The sequence below is a fragment of the Neophocaena asiaeorientalis genome, unplaced genomic scaffold, assembly GCF_003031525.2.
Source record: "Neophocaena asiaeorientalis asiaeorientalis breed wild unplaced genomic scaffold, Neophocaena_asiaeorientalis_V1.1 scaffold362, whole genome shotgun sequence".
NCBI classification, from domain to species: domain Eukaryota; kingdom Metazoa; phylum Chordata; class Mammalia; order Artiodactyla; family Phocoenidae; genus Neophocaena; species Neophocaena asiaeorientalis.
In genome coordinates this window covers 1178384-1197272 of record NW_020175700.1, presented here as the reverse complement: position 1 = coordinate 1197272, position 18889 = coordinate 1178384, and the positions used below count along the sequence as shown (strand labels likewise).

General features: G+C 46.6%; 1 protein-coding gene across 1 annotated transcript in view; it reads right to left on the bottom strand.

Annotated features, from left to right (window-relative positions):
- Window positions 1-18889, bottom strand: part of PGPEP1L (pyroglutamyl-peptidase I like) — a 49232-nt gene that overhangs the window by 4782 nt on the left and 25561 nt on the right. The window contains 2 exon segments of the mRNA XM_024732054.1: window positions 6533-6759; window positions 7764-7886. Of these exon segments, the coding sequence (XP_024587822.1) occupies window positions 6533-6759; window positions 7764-7886 (350 nt within the window).

Sequence of the window (18889 nt, the reverse complement as noted above, 5' to 3'; positions counted from 1 at the left end):
ACAGGGGCTGACCCCCCCCCCCCCACACACACACAAGGGACCCTGTAACATCAATGAGTCGCCTGGGATTTCGAAGACCATGCCCACAGTGGAGAGAAGGGCTTAAAGCCAATCAGTGTGCTAACTGCATAGAGGAGGGCCACTGGAAGGGGGACTGCCCCAAATGTCTCAGAAGGAGACTAAGTGGACCACCATGTCCTGGCCCACCCTCATCGGTCACACACATAAAAGAAGCGGACTGAAGGGGCCCAGGGGCTCCTAGGAGTGCCCCAGAAATTACCCCCAAGAAGCCTTGGCTGACCCTGACTATAGGTGGTAAAAAGGCTGACTTTTTAGTCAACACAGGAGCCACCTACTGGGTCTTGAACACCCAACAAGGCAAAATGACCAAAGATAAATGTAAGATAATGGGAGTGAAAGGGAAGCCGCAGGAACGCAATATTATAGAGCACCTTGAGTGTGATTTGGAAGGAAAAAAGTTATCTCACTCTTTCCTGTATGTCCCGGAATGCCTAATTCCTCCAATAGGAAGAGATTTACTATATAAATTGGGAGCAACAATTTATCTCAGAGACAAAAAACTTAACATCAAAATACCTAAGACTCCCTTCCATTCCATAGCGCTCATGCTACCACCCTCTGCGGCTTAATCCCTCAGTATGGGCCCACGACACCATGGGCAGAGCCAGGAGGGCACCAGTCATGGTCAAGCTGCGACCCGCCTACAATCACCCAAATAAAAAACAATACCCATTAAGCAAAGAAGCCCTAGCAGGCATTGAGTAGAAAGTCTACTCAAACAAGGGCTTCTTAGACCCTGCCATTTTCCTTGCAACACTCCTAATCTGCCAGTAAAAAAAAAAAACCCAAGAGATACTGGCTAGTTCAGTACCTCCAAGCTGTAAATGAAGCTATGGAGGAAATTCACCCAGGGGTGCCAAATCCCTACACCTTACTCTCTACCCTAAACTGCCAAAGGATTTGGTATTCAGTGCTAGATTTAAAAGACACCTTCTTTTGTGTGCCCTTAGCCCTGTAATCTCAGTACATTTTTGCATTTGAATGGCAGGTGGCAGTATGAGAAAACAACATTTTTGCTGGATGGTTCTGCTCCAGGGATTTAAAAACTCTCCCATCTTTTTCCGAAAGGTTTTAGCTGAGGCTCTTAGTGAACTTGAGTTAGAACAAGGGACTAGGACTTCCCCGGTGGCACAGTGGTTTAGAATCTGCCTTCCAATGCAGGGGACACCAGTTCGAGCCCTGGTCCGGGAAGATCCCACATACCACAGAGCAAGCGAGCCCGCATGCCACAAGTACTGAGCCCATGCTCCACGACAAGAGAAGCCACCACAATGAGCAGCCCGCGCACAGCAATGAAGAGTAGACCTTGCTCGCCGCAACTAGAGAAAGCCCACACGCAGTAACAAAGACCCACCACAGCCAAAAATAAAATATAAATAAATTAATTAATTTTTTAAAAAAAGAACAGGGTACTATACTTCAATATATGGATGACATTCTAACCGCCACCCCACCAAAGAGTTTTTCGACCATAACACAGTTAATGCCTTAAATCATCTGGCCGAGAGAGGATATAAAGTTTCAAAGGAAAAAGCCCAAATATCCCTCCAGCAGGTAGAACACTTAGGGTTTAATAATAGAAAAGGGGCACAGAGCACTATCTAAGGACAGGAAAGAACATATTTGCAAGATGGCACTCCTAGTACGAGAAAACAGCTCCAGGGTTTCCTGGGAATGCCTGAGTTCTGCCACATATGGATCCCCAATTCTGCCTTAATTGCTAAGCTCTAGTATGAACAATTAAAAAGGAAGGAACTTGACCGTTTTGAGCAGACCCCTAATTGTGACTGGGCATTCCTAGAACTCAAAAACCATCTCATGAGAATTCCCGTGTTACCTTTACCCTACCTGAGTCTACCCTTCCATCTACATGTACATGAGAGAGGAGAAACTGTCCTGGGCTTGCTTAAACAAAAACTTGGACCTCTGACTCAGGTTGTAGCCTGTTTTTCTAAACAATTGGACCAAACTGCTAAAGGATAGCCCCCGTGTTTACAGGCTGTAGCTGCTACTTCTCAAAGAAGCTAACAAATTAACTTTTGGACAGCCCCTGACCATCTGGACCCCACACCACCTCATAAAGTTAAGGGGGGCAGACTGGTTATCCCCTGGTCAAACCCTCCAAGTCGAAGCCATGCTTCTAGACAACCTATCTGTGACTCTGAGGCTCTGTAATGTCCTTAACCCTGCCTCCTTGCTACATCAGACAGGTCCAAAATTAACTCATGACTGTGAGGAAGTTATGGAACAGGTTATTCCAGCAGGGCTGACTTAAAGAGCTTCCCTAGAGAGAAGGCGGGATTGGAATGGTCCACTGGTGGGAGTTGCTTTATGAAAGATGGAAGACAAAAGGCAGGCTACACAGTGGTTTCTGTCACTGAAGTGGTGGAAGCTAAAGCCTTGCCCCCTGGCTGCTCTGCTCAGAGGGCTGAGTTAATTACCCTGATCAGAGCACTAGAACTGGGGAAAGGGAAAGTTGTCAATATCTACACTGACTCTAAATATGCCTGTTCAATCCTACACGCCCATGGGGCCATCTGGAAGGAGAGGGGAATGCTGACCTCAGGGAATAAACAGATTATAAATTGGGGGGGAGGTGAATTATGAGGCTGCTGGAGGCTACACTCCTGCCAAAGAGTATAGCCTGTATTCACTGTAGAGGCCATCAAAAGGAAGAAGCAGAAATAATAAGAGGAAATAACAGAGCAGATATGGCAGCTAAACAAGCAGCAGAGGGTGGGGACAGACTTCAAACGTCACTCCTACTGGTATCCCCAGATCCTAACTCTTATACTCCCATATACACCCCAGAAGAAAGAGAAAAGCCTTTGAGATGGGGCTATTTTAAAAGCCCAGAATGTCAGGAATGGATGGTTAACAATCATGGGCAGCTGTTCTTCCCATCAGCTACTGCACTCCAAGCCATCCGGGAAGCTCACCAGAGCACACCTTATGGGCAGGAGGCCCTGTGTCAGTGGCTCACCAAATCCGTGACTAATCCCAACTTCTGAAGTCTCCTTAAACAGGTGGTTGAAGCTTGCCCTGTCTCCAGAATAACCCCAACACTTACCGCCCACCAAGGTCCAGGGAGTGACCCCCACCCAGTACAGAGGCACACATCCAGGTCACGACTGGTAAACTGATTTTACGGTAATGCCCCAGGCACAAGGAAATTTTTAGATATTTGCTGGTTTGACTGACACCTCTGGCTGGATGGAGACACTCCCGACCCAAACCAAGACTACCTCGGAGATCTCTAAGGCCCTGCTCAAAAAAATAATCCCTCAGTTTGGGCTCCCTAAATCCATTCAAAGCGACAGTGAGCCCGCCTTTGTTTCTCAAATTACTAAGGAAGCCTCTAGAGCCCTAGGAATTAAATGGAGCTTACACTCTTCTTGGAGACCACAATCTTTAGGAAAAGTAAAAAGAACAAATGAAACTCTCAAAAGAAATTTAGCCAAACTATGTCAAGAGACTCATCAACCTTGGATCTCCCTTCACCCCACAGCACTTTGGAGAATGCAATTAGCCCCTAAAGGAAAGCTCAGGTTAAGTCCATAAGAGATCATGTACAGGAGGCCCATTCCTGAAGGACCTGGCTACAAAGCCAACCTTAGGGATATGGACCAAATGAAATATGCCTTACAGAGAGGGGAAATAATCAAAGCTTTACACGCCTAAGGGAATCAGGAATTGCCTTCCCCTTCTGACATGGTTATACATTCTTTGTACCCTGGGGATTGGGTTTATTTGAAAACCTGGAAGGCTGGAAATCCACAAGACCAGTTAGACCCCAAGTGGACAGGACCTTGTCTTCTTATCTTGACCACTCATTCAGCCTGACAATTGCAGGGCATAACTCCATGGGCCCACCATACCAGAGTGAAGACGGCACCTACACCTGAGGAAGAAGTTACTGAGCCATGCACTCAATACACCTGTGAACCTGTCACACACCTTAAGTTACTTTTGAAAAGGACTAACTTACCAATAGATAAGTAATGTGGTGGACAGGCTTATTAGTTGGCCTCATCATTACTATTGCCTTACTTGGCTTCTGTTGTTCTGCCAAACCCCCTCCCTCTGTCAAACACCTCCTCTGAACATGCTGGACATATGGGATACTAACATTGGAAGCAGGATGAGTGGCCATTATTGTCTATTGTTTCTTCTCTGCTCTATCTATCTCTTACAACCGTCCACACAGAATGGGAATTCAATGCAATAGTAAATTTCTCGAGAATTATATAGCCTGTGGAGAAAATCTATCCCAGTGCTGGATCTGTCACCCCCACTCTCCAAGTGACACCTATGGATTAAAGGTATTATATTTTACCTCTAAGAATGATAACCTCACTCTCACCTTGGCTAAACCTACCCCTCTTGAAGTTCATATCCCATCCCTAACGCAGCTTCCCTGCTTGGATTCCCTCTAACGAATACAAAGCACTCACTCTAAAGTGCCATTGCTCTGATCGTCTGGCTGCCCCTGCCCCTATTAAATGCCCCTACCAAAGGGAGGAACGTGCAATAACCCCTTAGGGCTGCTCTGGACTCTGATCAATGCTTCTTCCATTATCCCACAATTTAAGTACCCCGGGATTGACTCCTGTGGAAATCTCACCTGTTGGTGCCCTCTGAACCAACCTGATGAATACACACAGGGACCGGAAGGGAGATGTACTTATTGGAGAGGGAAAATGCCAGTTGTCTGGCATTTAGTATATGGCCCTCCTAAGGCCTATGGAAAAGCCACTAGTGAAGAATCCCTCAGTAACCCCTGCTATGCAAGTGGGCCTTTCTCCCCGCACTGCAAGGGCACCCCATCTTGGGCTAGCCACTTATGGAGGTGGTTCAACTCCCCAGAACATAAGCTCCCTCTGGGTACCTGTTCCTTTGTGGCCTAAGAATAAACCAACTGCCCCATCAGACCAACCCCAACTCCTCCTTCCCTTCTCTGGGGTGGGCTCTAGCCCTTCCTTGTTTGGATAATGCCCAGTTGGGGGAACATTGCATGCTAGACCAGCTAAATTCTCAGAACCTACATATAACCATTCATAATATCACCCTGCCCTGAGATAAAAGAGCAATAGGACTCATTCTGGCAGGAATAGGGACTGCTCCAGACTAGCAGCTCCCTGGGGAGGCTTCGCATACCATGAAATCACTCTACAAAATCTCACCCAGGCCTAATTGCTATTATCCTCCTGCTTATCTTTGGGCCTTGCCTCCTTAACTGCCTTGTCAACTTCCTCAGTAAACAGCTTGAAGCCATCAAACTTTAGATGATACTAACACAAGGGTACAAGCAACTGGGACTGCAGCTTGGCGAAAATCAGACTTATTTTAGGCTAGTCAGGAACAGTTCTGCTCCTCTAATCCAGGCAAAAATTATGCTCATGTTCAGCAGGAAGCAGTTCAGAAGTCAGACCTTTGCCCTTCAATGCCCCTCAAGAATGAGGAGCAATAACGAGGAAAGGGGGATTTTATTGCCAGAGCTGCTCCAGGTCTTTGCTCAAAACCTGCCAACCCCCACCTTTAGCAGGAGTTAACATAAATCTTTAAGTGAAAGGATCCAGAGATAAGAAAGAAAGCTACAAACAAACAAACAAAAACAGGTGGTACTAGCTGGGACCAAGATGGCCAGGAACCTGACCTCCAACAGACCCTGAGTCTCATTATATGTTGATTTTACTAAACTAGCTTAATATGCTTAATAAGACACACCTACTGGTGTCCAGGACCAGTGATTAAGGACCATAAAAAGGATAAAAAGGGGGTGGCACCTCACTCCCTCAAAAAAGCCCTGCCCCTTCCCAGGCAGACTAATGCATATGCCTCCCCATCATTAGCGTCACTCTGCCTCCCTTTGTCTTTATCTTTAAAATTAAATCTCTCTCACCAGGTAGGTGAGAAGTTGATCTGTGAACTTAGTTCCCACTTCACCACTCTTTGGCCACTGACTAAAGCTCGAACCCAAAGGGAAAAAGAACACTCAGAGGCCAGGCTAGGACCTGAGCAGGGTTCATAGGACTTAATTTGGTACCAATTTGTTCATTCCTTCTTTGCAGGGAGGAGTAACTCTCTCCTAGGGGGTCAGAGTCTGGAGAAAAAAAGGTAAATTAATCTTCATCTGGGCTAAACCAGAAGTTAATTCACAACTTTGCCGGCAATAAATAAAAATAAAACATCCATAAAATGTTAGTGGCTCTCAACATCTCCATCCTACCCCTTCTCCTCTGCCAGCCACCAGGCCGGTGAGTGGGAGGGGGACTCGGAACAAGGCCTGGGCGTGAGTGAGCAATGGGCCAGTGTGCAGGGTGACTCTGGGCTGTTCCCTGCCACCAAGCACCCAGCTGGATGGCACAGGATGGCACATCCCCGGAGAAAGGCTGGTCAGAGGCCACTTCAGCCCTTCCTCCTCCCCTATGTGCCCAGGAACAAAACGCACCTGCCTGCATCTCGGGAAAAGGCCACCTCCACGCCCTCGACCACCGCGCGCCTGCTGACTGCCCTCATGCTGACTCCGGAAGCGATCACTTCCGGGCCATCTGGAAGGCACACGCCACGCTCAGGGTGGAAGCCTCGGATGTCGGCGTCCCCGTAGCCCCAGTTCTTGCCGCACTGTTCCAGAAAGATGGCCTTGGCGGTGGGGTCCACGCCCACATGCACAACGAGCTGTGTGAACACACGTGGCGCCAGGAGATTAGGGAAACTGAGGTCTGCTCTGCTCCCCAGACCACACAGAGGGAGAGCTCCAGCGTGCAAGACACCTCAACATCCCAAATGTGCCAGCATCACCCCCATCCCCTGCCTGCTTCCCCTGATCAATGTGCTGGAATGAAAAACAGCTGGATAGAAACCCATGTGGCATCTTTTATATTTTAAAATATTCTTACACGGTAGTGTATTCCCTTTTTCCCTGGGGGATCCAGCTGGTATCTAAGCGTGTCCCAGGAGAAGTTTAGCCTTTCTGTGGAGGCTTCCATCTCTTTTATGAAACTCTTTAATAAGGGAAGTTAGTAACAGTCTAATAAAATATTGTTAGAATTTTTTGAGCCGATTATTTTTCCTCTTTGAAAAAATAGCTGATTGTTTTATCAAAATATTGGGGGTGTTGTCTTAATGGTTTGGTGGTCTGTGTTTTATTAATATTATCTGGTCGTCGTATTTGGGGGATATTGTACCAGCTTCCTATATAGTAACTCTGTTGTGGTAAGATAGGCTGGGAGTGATGAAGATGGGCCTCCCCAGGTGGGCCACTCTCCCGTCTCCCAGTGGGGGCTGCCCTCAAACTGCTCTCCTAGGTCCAAGAGGTCCTTGCCTCTCAGCCCACCTCACAACCCACCTGCCCCTGCGAGGGCCTGGCTGGGACCTAACCCAAGGGCCTCTCTGTTAGTTGGAACTACCTTTGGGTCCGGGCTGGGAATAAAGCTTCCATTTCTTTTCCTCCTTCTCTCTCTCCAGAGTCTTATTCCAAGATCTACTCTGTCTTTCATCTTAAACTTTTACAAATAGACCCTTATGAAATCATCTGGGCCCTTACTGGTGGGATGAGGGGGCAGGGTACACTTCAGCCATCAACCCTAGAAACAGCGTCCTGGGGTTCACAGGTTCTGGGTCTCCACCACATAATCAGCCCTCTGTCCCCCAGCCCAGCTGCCTCCCCAGCTGTCATTTACTTGCGGTTGAAGATCCTCCCAGATTCTGGTGACCCTCTGCTTCACCTCTCTGTAATCCACTGGCAGTTGAAGAATCCGCAGCTCCACCTCCATGTCACGCCCCAGACCCAGCTTGGAGAGCTCCTGCAGAAAGAAACAGGTGGGCTCACCTTGCTTTATGGAGGGCCAAGGGGAGTTCCTGAAAAGCCAACATCGGGGTCATCCAGTCCATTCTCGGGGCCTTCTGTGGGCCTGGACCCTGCCCTCAAGGAGTGGCGAGGGGCCAACAGGGGGGCCATGGTTCCTGCCCTACGGACAAGGCCCCACAGAGCTGCTTCTGTCAAGGTGCACGTACCCCAGAGGCATGCCTGACCCAGTCTGCAGGTTAGGAAGTAGTTCACAGAGGGGATGCAGGGGAGTTCTAGGGGACAGATGGGGGTGAGCCAGATGAAGAAGCTGGAGAAGAGTGTGCGGGGCAGAGGGAGCTGCAGAGGCACAGGGAGCTTAGAACAGGAATTTATCATCTCACAGGCTTGCAGGACGGAAGTCCAAAATCAAGGTGTCAGCAGGGTCATCCTCCCTCTGTACCTCGTAGGAGAAGGATCCTACCTTGCCTCTTCCAGCTTCTGGTAGCCCCCGATAGTCCTTGGCTTGTGGCAGCATAACGGCAGTCTTCACATCACCTCCCGTTTGTGCATGCTTGTTTTTGTGTCCAGATTCCCCGCTTTATAAGAACACTTCACCCATTACACTCTATAAGGCGGTGCTTTCCAGAAGGTTGATGGCATTACTCTTGCCAAAGTAGAAAGTGCAGGGAAGCCAAAGTGTAGTTCTCTGTGGCCTTTATAGAGCTATAGGTGTGGAATGGAGTGCCTTTGACATTGGACTTGACACCTCTGTCTATTTTACTTATCTGAAAGACGATGCCCAGGAGACTGAAAGGCCCTGCTTCGGCTTATCAGCTGTTTCCTCTCAAGCCTCTAATCTGATGCTCAAACAGCCTTGACTAGAGGTTGACATTAGAATCCCTCCACTGTTGGATTCTAGTGGAACTCCTGGTCTAGGGCTGCACTCCACAACCAGCCATCTTGACATTTCAGTGCAGGAAACAGGAATAGGCACTCTAGGTGGAATAAATACAGATGTCACACATTGCCTCACATCAGCTCAGGTCATGTTTTGCCATCAAATAGATTAAGGAAAACTTTTAATATTTAGAAATCTTTGGATGTCAGAATTGCAGATAAGGGATTGTGGACCAGTATAAACTTGAACTTGTTCAAGTATTACCATGGAATTATTCTCCAGTATCTTCCTGGCATATTTTCTCTCCCTAACTAGAATGTCTCCCTCTTCCTCTTTCCCTCCCAGTTGTCCCTACAGGGAGAGCTGGCAGCTTGGGAGATCTGCCCTGTCACCAGCTCTAGGGACTCTGCTAAGGGGCAGTCAGCCTCCCCTGGAAAGAGGTGACCACTGTCGCCCACACTGTGGGGCTGGAAGTCCTGGGGCCTGCTGATTCCCCTGGAGTACTTTGAGCAAGGGGAGGAACAGTTGGAGCCAACAGGCCTCCGCCACTGAGGACAGAGGGCAGACAGGAGGGTAACTGCACCTCCACTGGCTGCAGGCCTCCCAGGGCCTTGGCCAAGCTGCCTGGATGGCTACGGGAAGTCTGCAGCCATCCTGAGGTCACCAGTATGTGTGGTAGGCTGTACTGGTGTTGGGAGGGGGAGCTATGGACTGAAAATATGCCTTCCCCCCTCCAAATTCATATGTTGAAACCCTAACCCCCAATGTGATGGTGTTTGGAGATGAAGTCTTTGGGAGGTAATTAGGTTTAGATGAGGTCATGAGGGTGGGGCCCCCATGATGGGATTAGGGCCCTTATAAGAAGAGGAAGAGAGACCAGAGCCTTTCTGTGTCTGCAATGTGAGGGAAGACATAACCAGAAGGCAGTCATCTGCAAGCCAGAAAGAAAGTTCTCACCAGGAACCAAATCTGCAGGCACCTTGATCTTGGACTTCCCAGCCTCCAGAACTGTGAGAAATACATGTGTGTTGTTTAAGCCACTCAGCCTATGGTATTTTGTTATAGCAGCCCAACCTGACTAATACAGGTGAGCTTCCAGTTGGTAATGAGATTTGGCCTGGTTGAGTTTCAGATACATGTCAGTTCATCCATCCAACACATTCTAACTCTTGAAAGTGGCACAGCCAACCTGGGACTGAAGTCAGAATCTGATTTGGGATATTGAGGAACTCCTTCCAACCTGCAATCATGGAAAGAGTCTCCAGGCACTGACTGATATGGACACTCTGCTCCCTCAAGCATGTGCTCTCCCGCTCTCTCTGTCTCTCTCTCTCTCTCTCTCTCTGTCTCACAGACACACACTTGGTGTCCTGGGCCATCTACACTGTGACCCATGGCAGACAATAGCATTTTACAAAAAATAGGCCAAGCTGGTGGTCATCAGCAGCCTAAGCCTGGAATGAGGAGGGAACAGGGCAGAAGGGTGCACATGCAAAGCAAGACCCCAACTATAGTGCTGCAGGGAAAGGCATGGGCTTTGGAGTCAGAAAGACAAAGGTTTGAGATCTGGCTCTGCCACCTTTCACTGGGCAAACTCGGGCATGTTATTTAGGCTTGGTGCATCTCAGTTTTCTCATCTGTGAAATGGGCATAATTAAAAGCTGGAGGGATTTTCACAAATGTTAAATGATTCACAAAAAGTGCCCAGCACAGCATCTGGCACAATCGGGACTTTATATGAGGGATTGATGCTTATAATTAATCCATATTAATTTGAGAAAGTCGTTTAAGAGGGATTTATTGAAAGTGATATTTATTAGAATTTGATGAGCTTGGGCCTGTCAGAAGCAGTGAGTAGAACATTCTGCAAAAGCAGTCGGCAGGCCACTGGCTGCCACCACCCTTTCTGCCAAGGAGGGTTGGTTGTTTTAGCAAAGAGAGTATCCGTTCTGTGCAGACCAGAGAGAGCCAGGGGTTTGTGCTTTCCAGACTGGCACACTTTCTCAGCTAGAACTGCAGAGTGTTTTGTGCTCAAGGGGGCAGGGACAAAGCCTGGTATAACCGTCACCAAAGTGGAATCCAGGGTACTGTTCTAGTCACAGGAACCACCAGGCTCTGCAGGGAGCTGAGAGCCCATGCCAGGCCCATAATCCTGCGAAAAGCCTGAACCCCACCAGTCACAAAGGTCCTCAGGAATCAGAGAGTCCCGCCTTCTGCCTTTCTCCCACTTCTTCTTGCCTCCATGTCATCCGAGATCTGGTCACCAGGAACACACGGCAGTTTAACAAAAGGAACCGAAAGAAGGAGAAAAGACACCAGTTGCTCTCTGAATTTTTTTAAAAATCCACTGAGACTGTGGCACCAACTGGTGTTCCAAAGCCGTTGCTGTTTTTCCAAAATCTGATTCTTCCCTTATCAAATGAGAGTCTGGGGCTAGTACCAGGAAACAGGAAAGCATTTCTTCACTCAGGCATTCAAGAAAAACTCCCCAAGTGCTTGCAATGCAGTCCTCTGCTAGGGCTTGGCGTGTCCTGGAGGGTCACGTTCTCAGAGGAGACGCAGACCAGGAACAGGACGTGATCACAAGAGTCCCGGTTCCGGTTCCAAGGGCTGTGTTTGGCTGCCCCCAGCTGCGGAAGCCTGAGGGTGAGGACCCCTGACTAGGGCATTAGGAAGGAGTCCAGACCCCGCTTTTTCCTCTCCCTACTGCGTGGGTTTGGGCAAATTATTAAAACTTGCTGAGCCTCAGTTTCTTGATCTGCAAAACGTAGTAATAACAGGACCTCCCTCGCAAGGGTTGCTGTGAAGGTCAAGCAAGGCTGTGCACATGGAGTTGCAGCCTAAGACGGCCGCACAGACGGGGCTCTGACTGGCACTTGGAGGATTAAAAGAGTGTTCGAGGGAAAGGAATAGTGGGAGCTTGGAGGTATGTGCAAACACCCACCCTCCCTCCCTCCCTCCCTTCCTTCCTTCCTTCTGCCCTTCCTCCCTCCCTCTCTCCCTCCTTCCCTCTTCCTTCCATTCTTCTCTCGTTCACTTATCCATCAGTCATCGGACAAGGCACTCCTGCATGCAGCCTCTGTAATAGGCTCTGGCTAAGGGTCTAGGAGTGCCTGTGTGTGCATGTCTGGGGGCTGACCATGGAAGAGGAAATGACAGCTACTTCTTCTTGACCTGCAGGGCTGGAAGCGACCTGGGAACCATCGGGAGCTGAGACCCAGGCCTGGGCTCCCTCCGACCCCATCAGGCTGGAGGCACTCCGGGGAGAGAGAAACTAAGGCCAGAGCTGGGAAGGGGTTCACCAGGCACAGGAAGAAGCCTATAGAGGTGACAGGAGGCCTAGCATGCTAAGTATAGGACAGCCACCGGTGGAGCATAATGTAGCCATTCGAAATGATTTTACAAAGAATTTATTGACATAGGAAAACCCATGAAAAGAAGTAAGTTTAAAAATCAGGATCTCAGACTGTTTCCTGCAGCCATTTATGGAAATGGAAACATACTGAAAATGGTCATCCCTTAAGGGGAGAATTAGGGGAGATTCCTATTTCTTTCCATACTCGTCATAACATTTTCACAATGGAATATTTTTGTATGGAATATTTTTCTGGCTCTGAAAGCTTAACAAAGAGTCCAGTAATCAGACTAGCTGCCCCTGGAGCATCCTCGCTGTATGCAGGCACTATGCCCAGCACCTCACCCCAGCCCCCCCGATGATGTCACCATTTTACAGATGACAAAACCGAGGATAAGTTTAATAGAAGGGAGGAGTTCCAGGGAGTAGTCACAAAGGAGATGTTACCACAACATTGGGGTCAACTGTTTAGGGCTTGGGATAGTTCCCAGGCCACTCTCCTTTCCTTAACAAAGCCAAGTTCTGTTCTCTATATGTGATGACTGTCCCAGCCTGCGCCCAATATCTTTCGGTTATTCCTCCGAACGAGTGGGTCTCTTGCCTGAAAAATCCAGTATGAAAAACAGTGACCCCGTAATTCCTAATCCTCTAACTAGAGCAGTCGTCTCCAAATATTTTTGATCGTATGCCCCTATTGATAAAAGATTTTAGTGAGCACACATGCATGTGGGCATGCACGTGCACACACACTATCACGAGCTGATGTCTTCCTGTCTGAAGGCATGATACACACTGCATGTGGGCTTCACTGTTAATAAGTGGATGCATATATTTTCGGTGGTTTTCTTAATTCTTCCCCTTTTTTGGCCAATTTCTTATTAGATTGTTCTTGTTTTTACATCAAAATATGTCTGGGAGAGAACTCAGATGAGGTTAGGAAAAGGGTCACTTGGCTGTTTTCACATGTTTGTTCAGGTTTGCATCATGTTATATCTGTGGGGTTTTTGAAGATCATTTTTGTAAGGATTCCTTGATCATAATTTGAGGCTTAGTTTAATTAAAACTGGATAATATAATTCTGAAACCCATTAACTGGGCTGAAGTACTCTGTAATAAAATAAAAAATATTCAAAGATGGAGGGCCTATCACCATGGTGTCCCTTGCTCCAAGGGTGACACTTTCCCTCTTCCTTCAGGAAACCAAGCCTGTCCAAGGACCTGCAGATGTACAAAGCCAGGTCAGCTTTGGTCCAGCTATGAAATTTAGTTTTATAGACTAAAAACATAGAGATTCACACCCATTAGGATGGCCACTATGAAAAAAATAAAAAAGATAGCAAGTGTTGGCAAAGATATGGAGAAACTGCAACCCTTGTGCACTGTTGGTGGGAATGTAAAATGGTGCAGCTGCTATGGAAAACAGTATGGACACTCCTCAAAATATTAAAAATAGAATCGTCATGTGATCTAGCAATCCTATGTCTGGGTACATATCCAAAAGAATTGAAAGCAAGAGCTCAAAGAGATATTTGCACATTCATGTTCATTGCAACATTATTCACGATAGCCAAGAGATGGAAGCAACCCAAATGTCCACTGATGGATGAATAAACAAAATGTGATCTATACAATCAATGAAATATTATTCAGCCTTAAAAGGAAGAAAATTCTGGCACATGCTACAATATAGATGCGCCTGGAAGACATTCTATGCTAAGTGAAATAAGCCAGTCACAAAAAGACAAATACTGTATGATTCCACCTATATGACGGATCTAAAGTGTTCAAATTCATAGAGACAGAAAGTAGAATAATAGTCATCAGGGGTTTGGGGGAGGCGGAAATGGGGAGTTGCTGTTCAACAGATACAGTTTTAGTTTTGCAAGATGAAAAGTTCCGAATATCTGCTGCACGACAACGTGGATATACTTAACACTACAGAAATGTACACCTAAAAATGGTTGAGATGGTAAATTTTATGTGTTTTTAATCACAATTTTTTTAAAAAAACCATAGAAATGGAAATCCCAATATTTTCATCCTGTCTTCCAATGGATCAACTTGCAAACCCCATTTTGGAAATGATTTTGGATCCTCAAGAAGGTGCTGATGTAGGAAGTATTGGAGGACAAGGGGTGGGTGGGCCTGCACACCTCTCACCTCTGCTTAGGAGGTTGGGCAGGAAAGGGTTAACCCAGGAGGCTGTGGCTGCTCAAACTCTGCACATTTCCAAGAAACACCTGTCTTCAGGACTGGCCCTTGGCTGGCTCCTGGGAGAAAGAGCTCTGAGCCCTTGGGATGTTCTGCTTGATTAGAACAGTTTTGTATGCCTGTGGCCTTGGGTCACATTGTGCTAGGTTTGATTAGAGTTTATGCCAACAGTGTGCTTTATGGTGGATGCCTGTTTTTGCTCTGGAGTCTAAGTAGCTGAGGTCAGGCAGGCAGGCACTGCATACCTAAGTGACTGACCCCAATAAAAACCCTGAGCTCAGATAAGCTTCCCAGGTTGACAACACTTCACACCTGTTGTCACATGGCATTGCTGGGAGGGTTGCACATATCCATGCAACTCCACTGGAAGAGGACACTTGGAAGCTTGTACCTGGTCTCTCCTGGTCTTTGCTCCATGCACCTTTCCCTTTGGTGATTTCAATATGGATCCTTTTGCTGCAGTACACTGCAACCGTGAGTATAACAGCTTTTCTGAGTCCTGATTCAGGTGAATCTTGGAGCCTGAGGGTGGTCTTGGAAACCCCCTGACACAGAGGTATCTCAATGGCTCTTGAATCCTGGCCTCTCCTTAAGAATCATTTCTTCTTTATTTTCTCCTACTGGCTTTTTTTCCAAGCAGAAAAGAAGGCAATTTTCTCTGTTTTCATTCATTCATTCATTCATTTTTTTCCAACATTTTTCAAGTCCTTCCTTTGTCCAAGCACTGTGCTGCCCTGTTCCTACCATGGGTAGGAAATGCCTGTGGAAAGTAAACATCCTCAGAGCAGGCAGAGGGCAGGCAGGAGAGATGGTACTACTAGGGTCAACTTGGAGGTCACAACTCACTGTAGGAGTCAGGAGAACAGGCTTGGAGTCTAGTGGGTGCAGTTCAATTCCAGATTTGCCCCTTGGACACCACCTCAGGCATTTGACTTTGGGAAAATGACTTAGACTTTTAAGAGCCTCGATGTCTCATCTGTAAAACTGAGAGCCCTTGCAGTGGCTCTCCATGGTGATACTGTCCCCACAGAGGGTGTCTGAACATATGTGGAGTGCTCTTAGTGTTTAAGGGAAAGCTACTGACAGTGCCTCAGAGGCTGAGATGCTAAATATCCTTCAATGCACATTTCACTTTATCCCACACTCGACACACAATAGTCTCAGAATAACAATACTAACTCCACTTTTAACAATATGATGACTGAAAAGTTTGAGACATTTTTGTTTTCTATTTGGTTTTTTGTCCTTAAAGTAAATTGCTGGGTTTCAAAACTACTCATCATAGTTCCTCTCTGTGTGGTTGTGTCACTAACTGGACACACTGTTAGGCTCATTAACTCAATTTATTCGTAATTTCTATGGATTCCTTTTTAAAAAATTTAACGTTGCTTTATTAGTATGTAAAATATGCTACATGGTTCCATAGTTAAATCTACAGAACATGCTTTACTCAAAGAAGTCTAGTTCCTTTGTTTTTCCCCTCCATAAGAAACTATCTTTTAGTTGTATGATTTATCCTTCATTTTTAATTTTCATAAACAAATATGTGACATATATTTAGGCACCCCTCCCTTCTTATATACACTTTCCCCATCTTTGTGCAGCTGTCTTGCCTTATTTTTGCCAGTGTACCTTTGGGAGAGCTTCTAGAAATTTTCTGGATTGCTGGAGCAACACATATATTATCTTGCTGGGATTGCCAAATTCCTCTCCATTGGGGCTGTACCACATTGCACTCCCTCCAGCAAAGTATGACAGTGCCCATCAGCCTCACAGCCTTGCACACTAGTTGTCAAACTTTTGGATTTTTGCCAATCTGATCTTAGCATGGCTTTAATTTGCTTTCCTCTTATGAGCGAGTTTGGACATATTTTCACATGGGTAAGAGTCATTTGCATTCCTTTCTCTATAAAGTGACTCTCCGTATCTTAGGCATACTTTTCTTTAGGGTCAGTCACCTTTTTTTTTTTTCATTTATAGAAGCTCTTTATATATCAGGGATACTGCCTTTCAGCTTAGAAGTTTATCAGCTGTATTTGCCCTGAGAGGACTGGACAGGACTGAGTGGGGAAGAGAAAGGACGGAAAGGAATCACCCGCCTAGCTATGGAATAGCAATAGGGAGTCTGCCATGTCCAGAGACCTGGCTAGAAAGGAAGGTAGGTAGAGATTGCCACTGGAGTTTGCTTTTCAGAGGGACACGGTTGGATGCTATTCATCTCTGAATTGATCTCCAGTGGTTTTTGTCCCAAGAATAACACTACACTTTCATTGTCTGTCAACGGTGCTCTCGGCTCCAGTGGGTCCCCGTCTGGGAGCCTGGGCAGATTCAGGCTTCTGCTTGTGGCTCCCAGACCTATAGAGGCCCCAGGTCTTCTATGCGGCCAGGAGCAGAAGCTTAACCAGAACAGCTACCTGATCCATAACAAGCAAAATCGAGGGTGTTGGAGGGGAGGTACTGTTTAGGCTATAAGATCAGCAGTTCATGCTCTTGATAGGGGCTGGGTACCTGAGGACTGCAGTCATTAGTCACATGATCTTTCTTGCAAGGGAGACGTTTTACAAAATAAAATGTTCTCTGAGTGTCAATCCCCCCAGACTTTACGAGCCATAGAGGACCTCAACCTCAGGTCTGTTCAGCTTACCCTGTCTCTGCAACTGGGTGGAAATGCACGCTCATCCATTTAGCACATCTGCCTTTTTCCCAGTGAACTACAGATGGAACAATTAACCAAAATTATCTCAGCCCAAAAGAACATTCCTCCTGCTGGTCTGGTTTCTAATTACCCAGAGGCATGTAGTCAAAGGAACTTGGGTCTGGAAAGTCGAGGTACAAGCCTGTCGCCTCCAATTTCCTCTCTGCCTCTTCCAGCTCTGATACCTGCGGTCCTGTGATGCTACCCATGGCCTTTACAGTGGCTACTCCCTCCGCCTGGACCACTTCCCAGGGAGGCTGGTCCTGGTCACTCAGGTCCCAGTCAAAATGTCACGTCCTCAGAGAGGCCTTCCTGGCCCACATCTGCTAGAGGAGTTCCCAAGTCACCATCCAACACATCACTGTGCCCTATGATCTTCGTGGCCTGTAGGACTTGCTGACATTCTCTTGCTTAGTTTTTCGTTTCTTGTCGGTTTTGCCACCACGGAGCACCAGCACCACCGGAGTGGTGTGCTCCAGATGTTGTGGAATGACATGGAATGATCTGTCCCACAAATCCTGCATGATTGCATTCTTCACTGGGATTCCAGGATTATCCCAAACAAAACATAATAACAACTCTGTCTACTTAGACTTCTGGAATTTTATCAAATTTTCCAATCACCTAGATTTGAATATTTGACTGACAAAAAAAGTGCCCTGTGGGGCATGTACTAAATAGAGAAGCAGGAGTCTTTGTTGTCCAAATGAGGGAGTGGGGTGTTTAATTTCATTTTCAGTTTACTTTTCAAAATCGAATGTGGGAGATATTTTTCCCTGTGTGTTATATTGGTCATTAATTCTAGTCAAGCCAGAGCACTTGATTGACATCTGTAAAAATCTTGGGAAAAAAAGTTCAAATATACAGATGCAATATATTATTATGAAGGTTATTTTCAGTTCCTAAAAAATAATGACCAGTCAGGAAATTCAAAGGAATTGAGTTAATGATACCTCTCCACTCCTTTCAACGACCTTTGTCTTGATTTAAGGGTGCTGGTTTAATAGGATTTATATTAACACTGTGGTACTAATCAAACTGGCAAAGATTTTAGAAACTATAACACCCTAGTGTTGGGGTGTGTAATGAAGCAACATGTACTCTCATTCACTGCTACTGCAAAGGGGAATTGGTATAACCCTTCAGAAGGGTTATGTGGATATGTGGTGACATATCTCCAAGACGGTGTTACCAAACCGAACTTGGCAGTTTGGTACTGACATGAGGTTGTAGTGAAGAGAAGTACAGCATTTACTGCAGGGCCAAGCAAGAAGAATGGGCAGCTCATGCTCAAAAGATCCAAACTTGGACTTCCCTTGAGGTGCAATGGTTAAGAATCAGCCTGCCAATGCAGGGCACACAGTTTTCAGCCCAGGAATATCCCACATGCCACGGAGCAACTAGGCCTGTGCACCACAACTACTGAGCCTGCACTCTAGAGCCCATGAGCCACAACTACTGAGCCCTCATGCCACAACTACTGAAGCCCATGTGCCCAGAGCCCATGCTCCACAACAAGAGAAGCCACCACATCTAGAGAAAGTCCACACGCAGCAACGAAGACCCAATGCAGCCAACAATAATAAAATAAATTTAAAAAAACAAAGAGAGAAGCCACCACAATGAGAAGCCCGCACACTGCAACAAACATTAGCCCCCATCTGCCACAAATAGAGAAAGCCCATGTGCAGCAACAGAGACTCAATGTAGCCAAAAATAAATAAATAAATTTATTAAAAAAAATAAACAAGATCTTTATATAATTCCTTCAAAAAAAGAAAAAAAAGACCCGAACTCCCTGATGGCTTTCAGGGAAGGATTTTTAAAGGCAACATTTGGGGTGAGGGGTGCAGGGGGCAT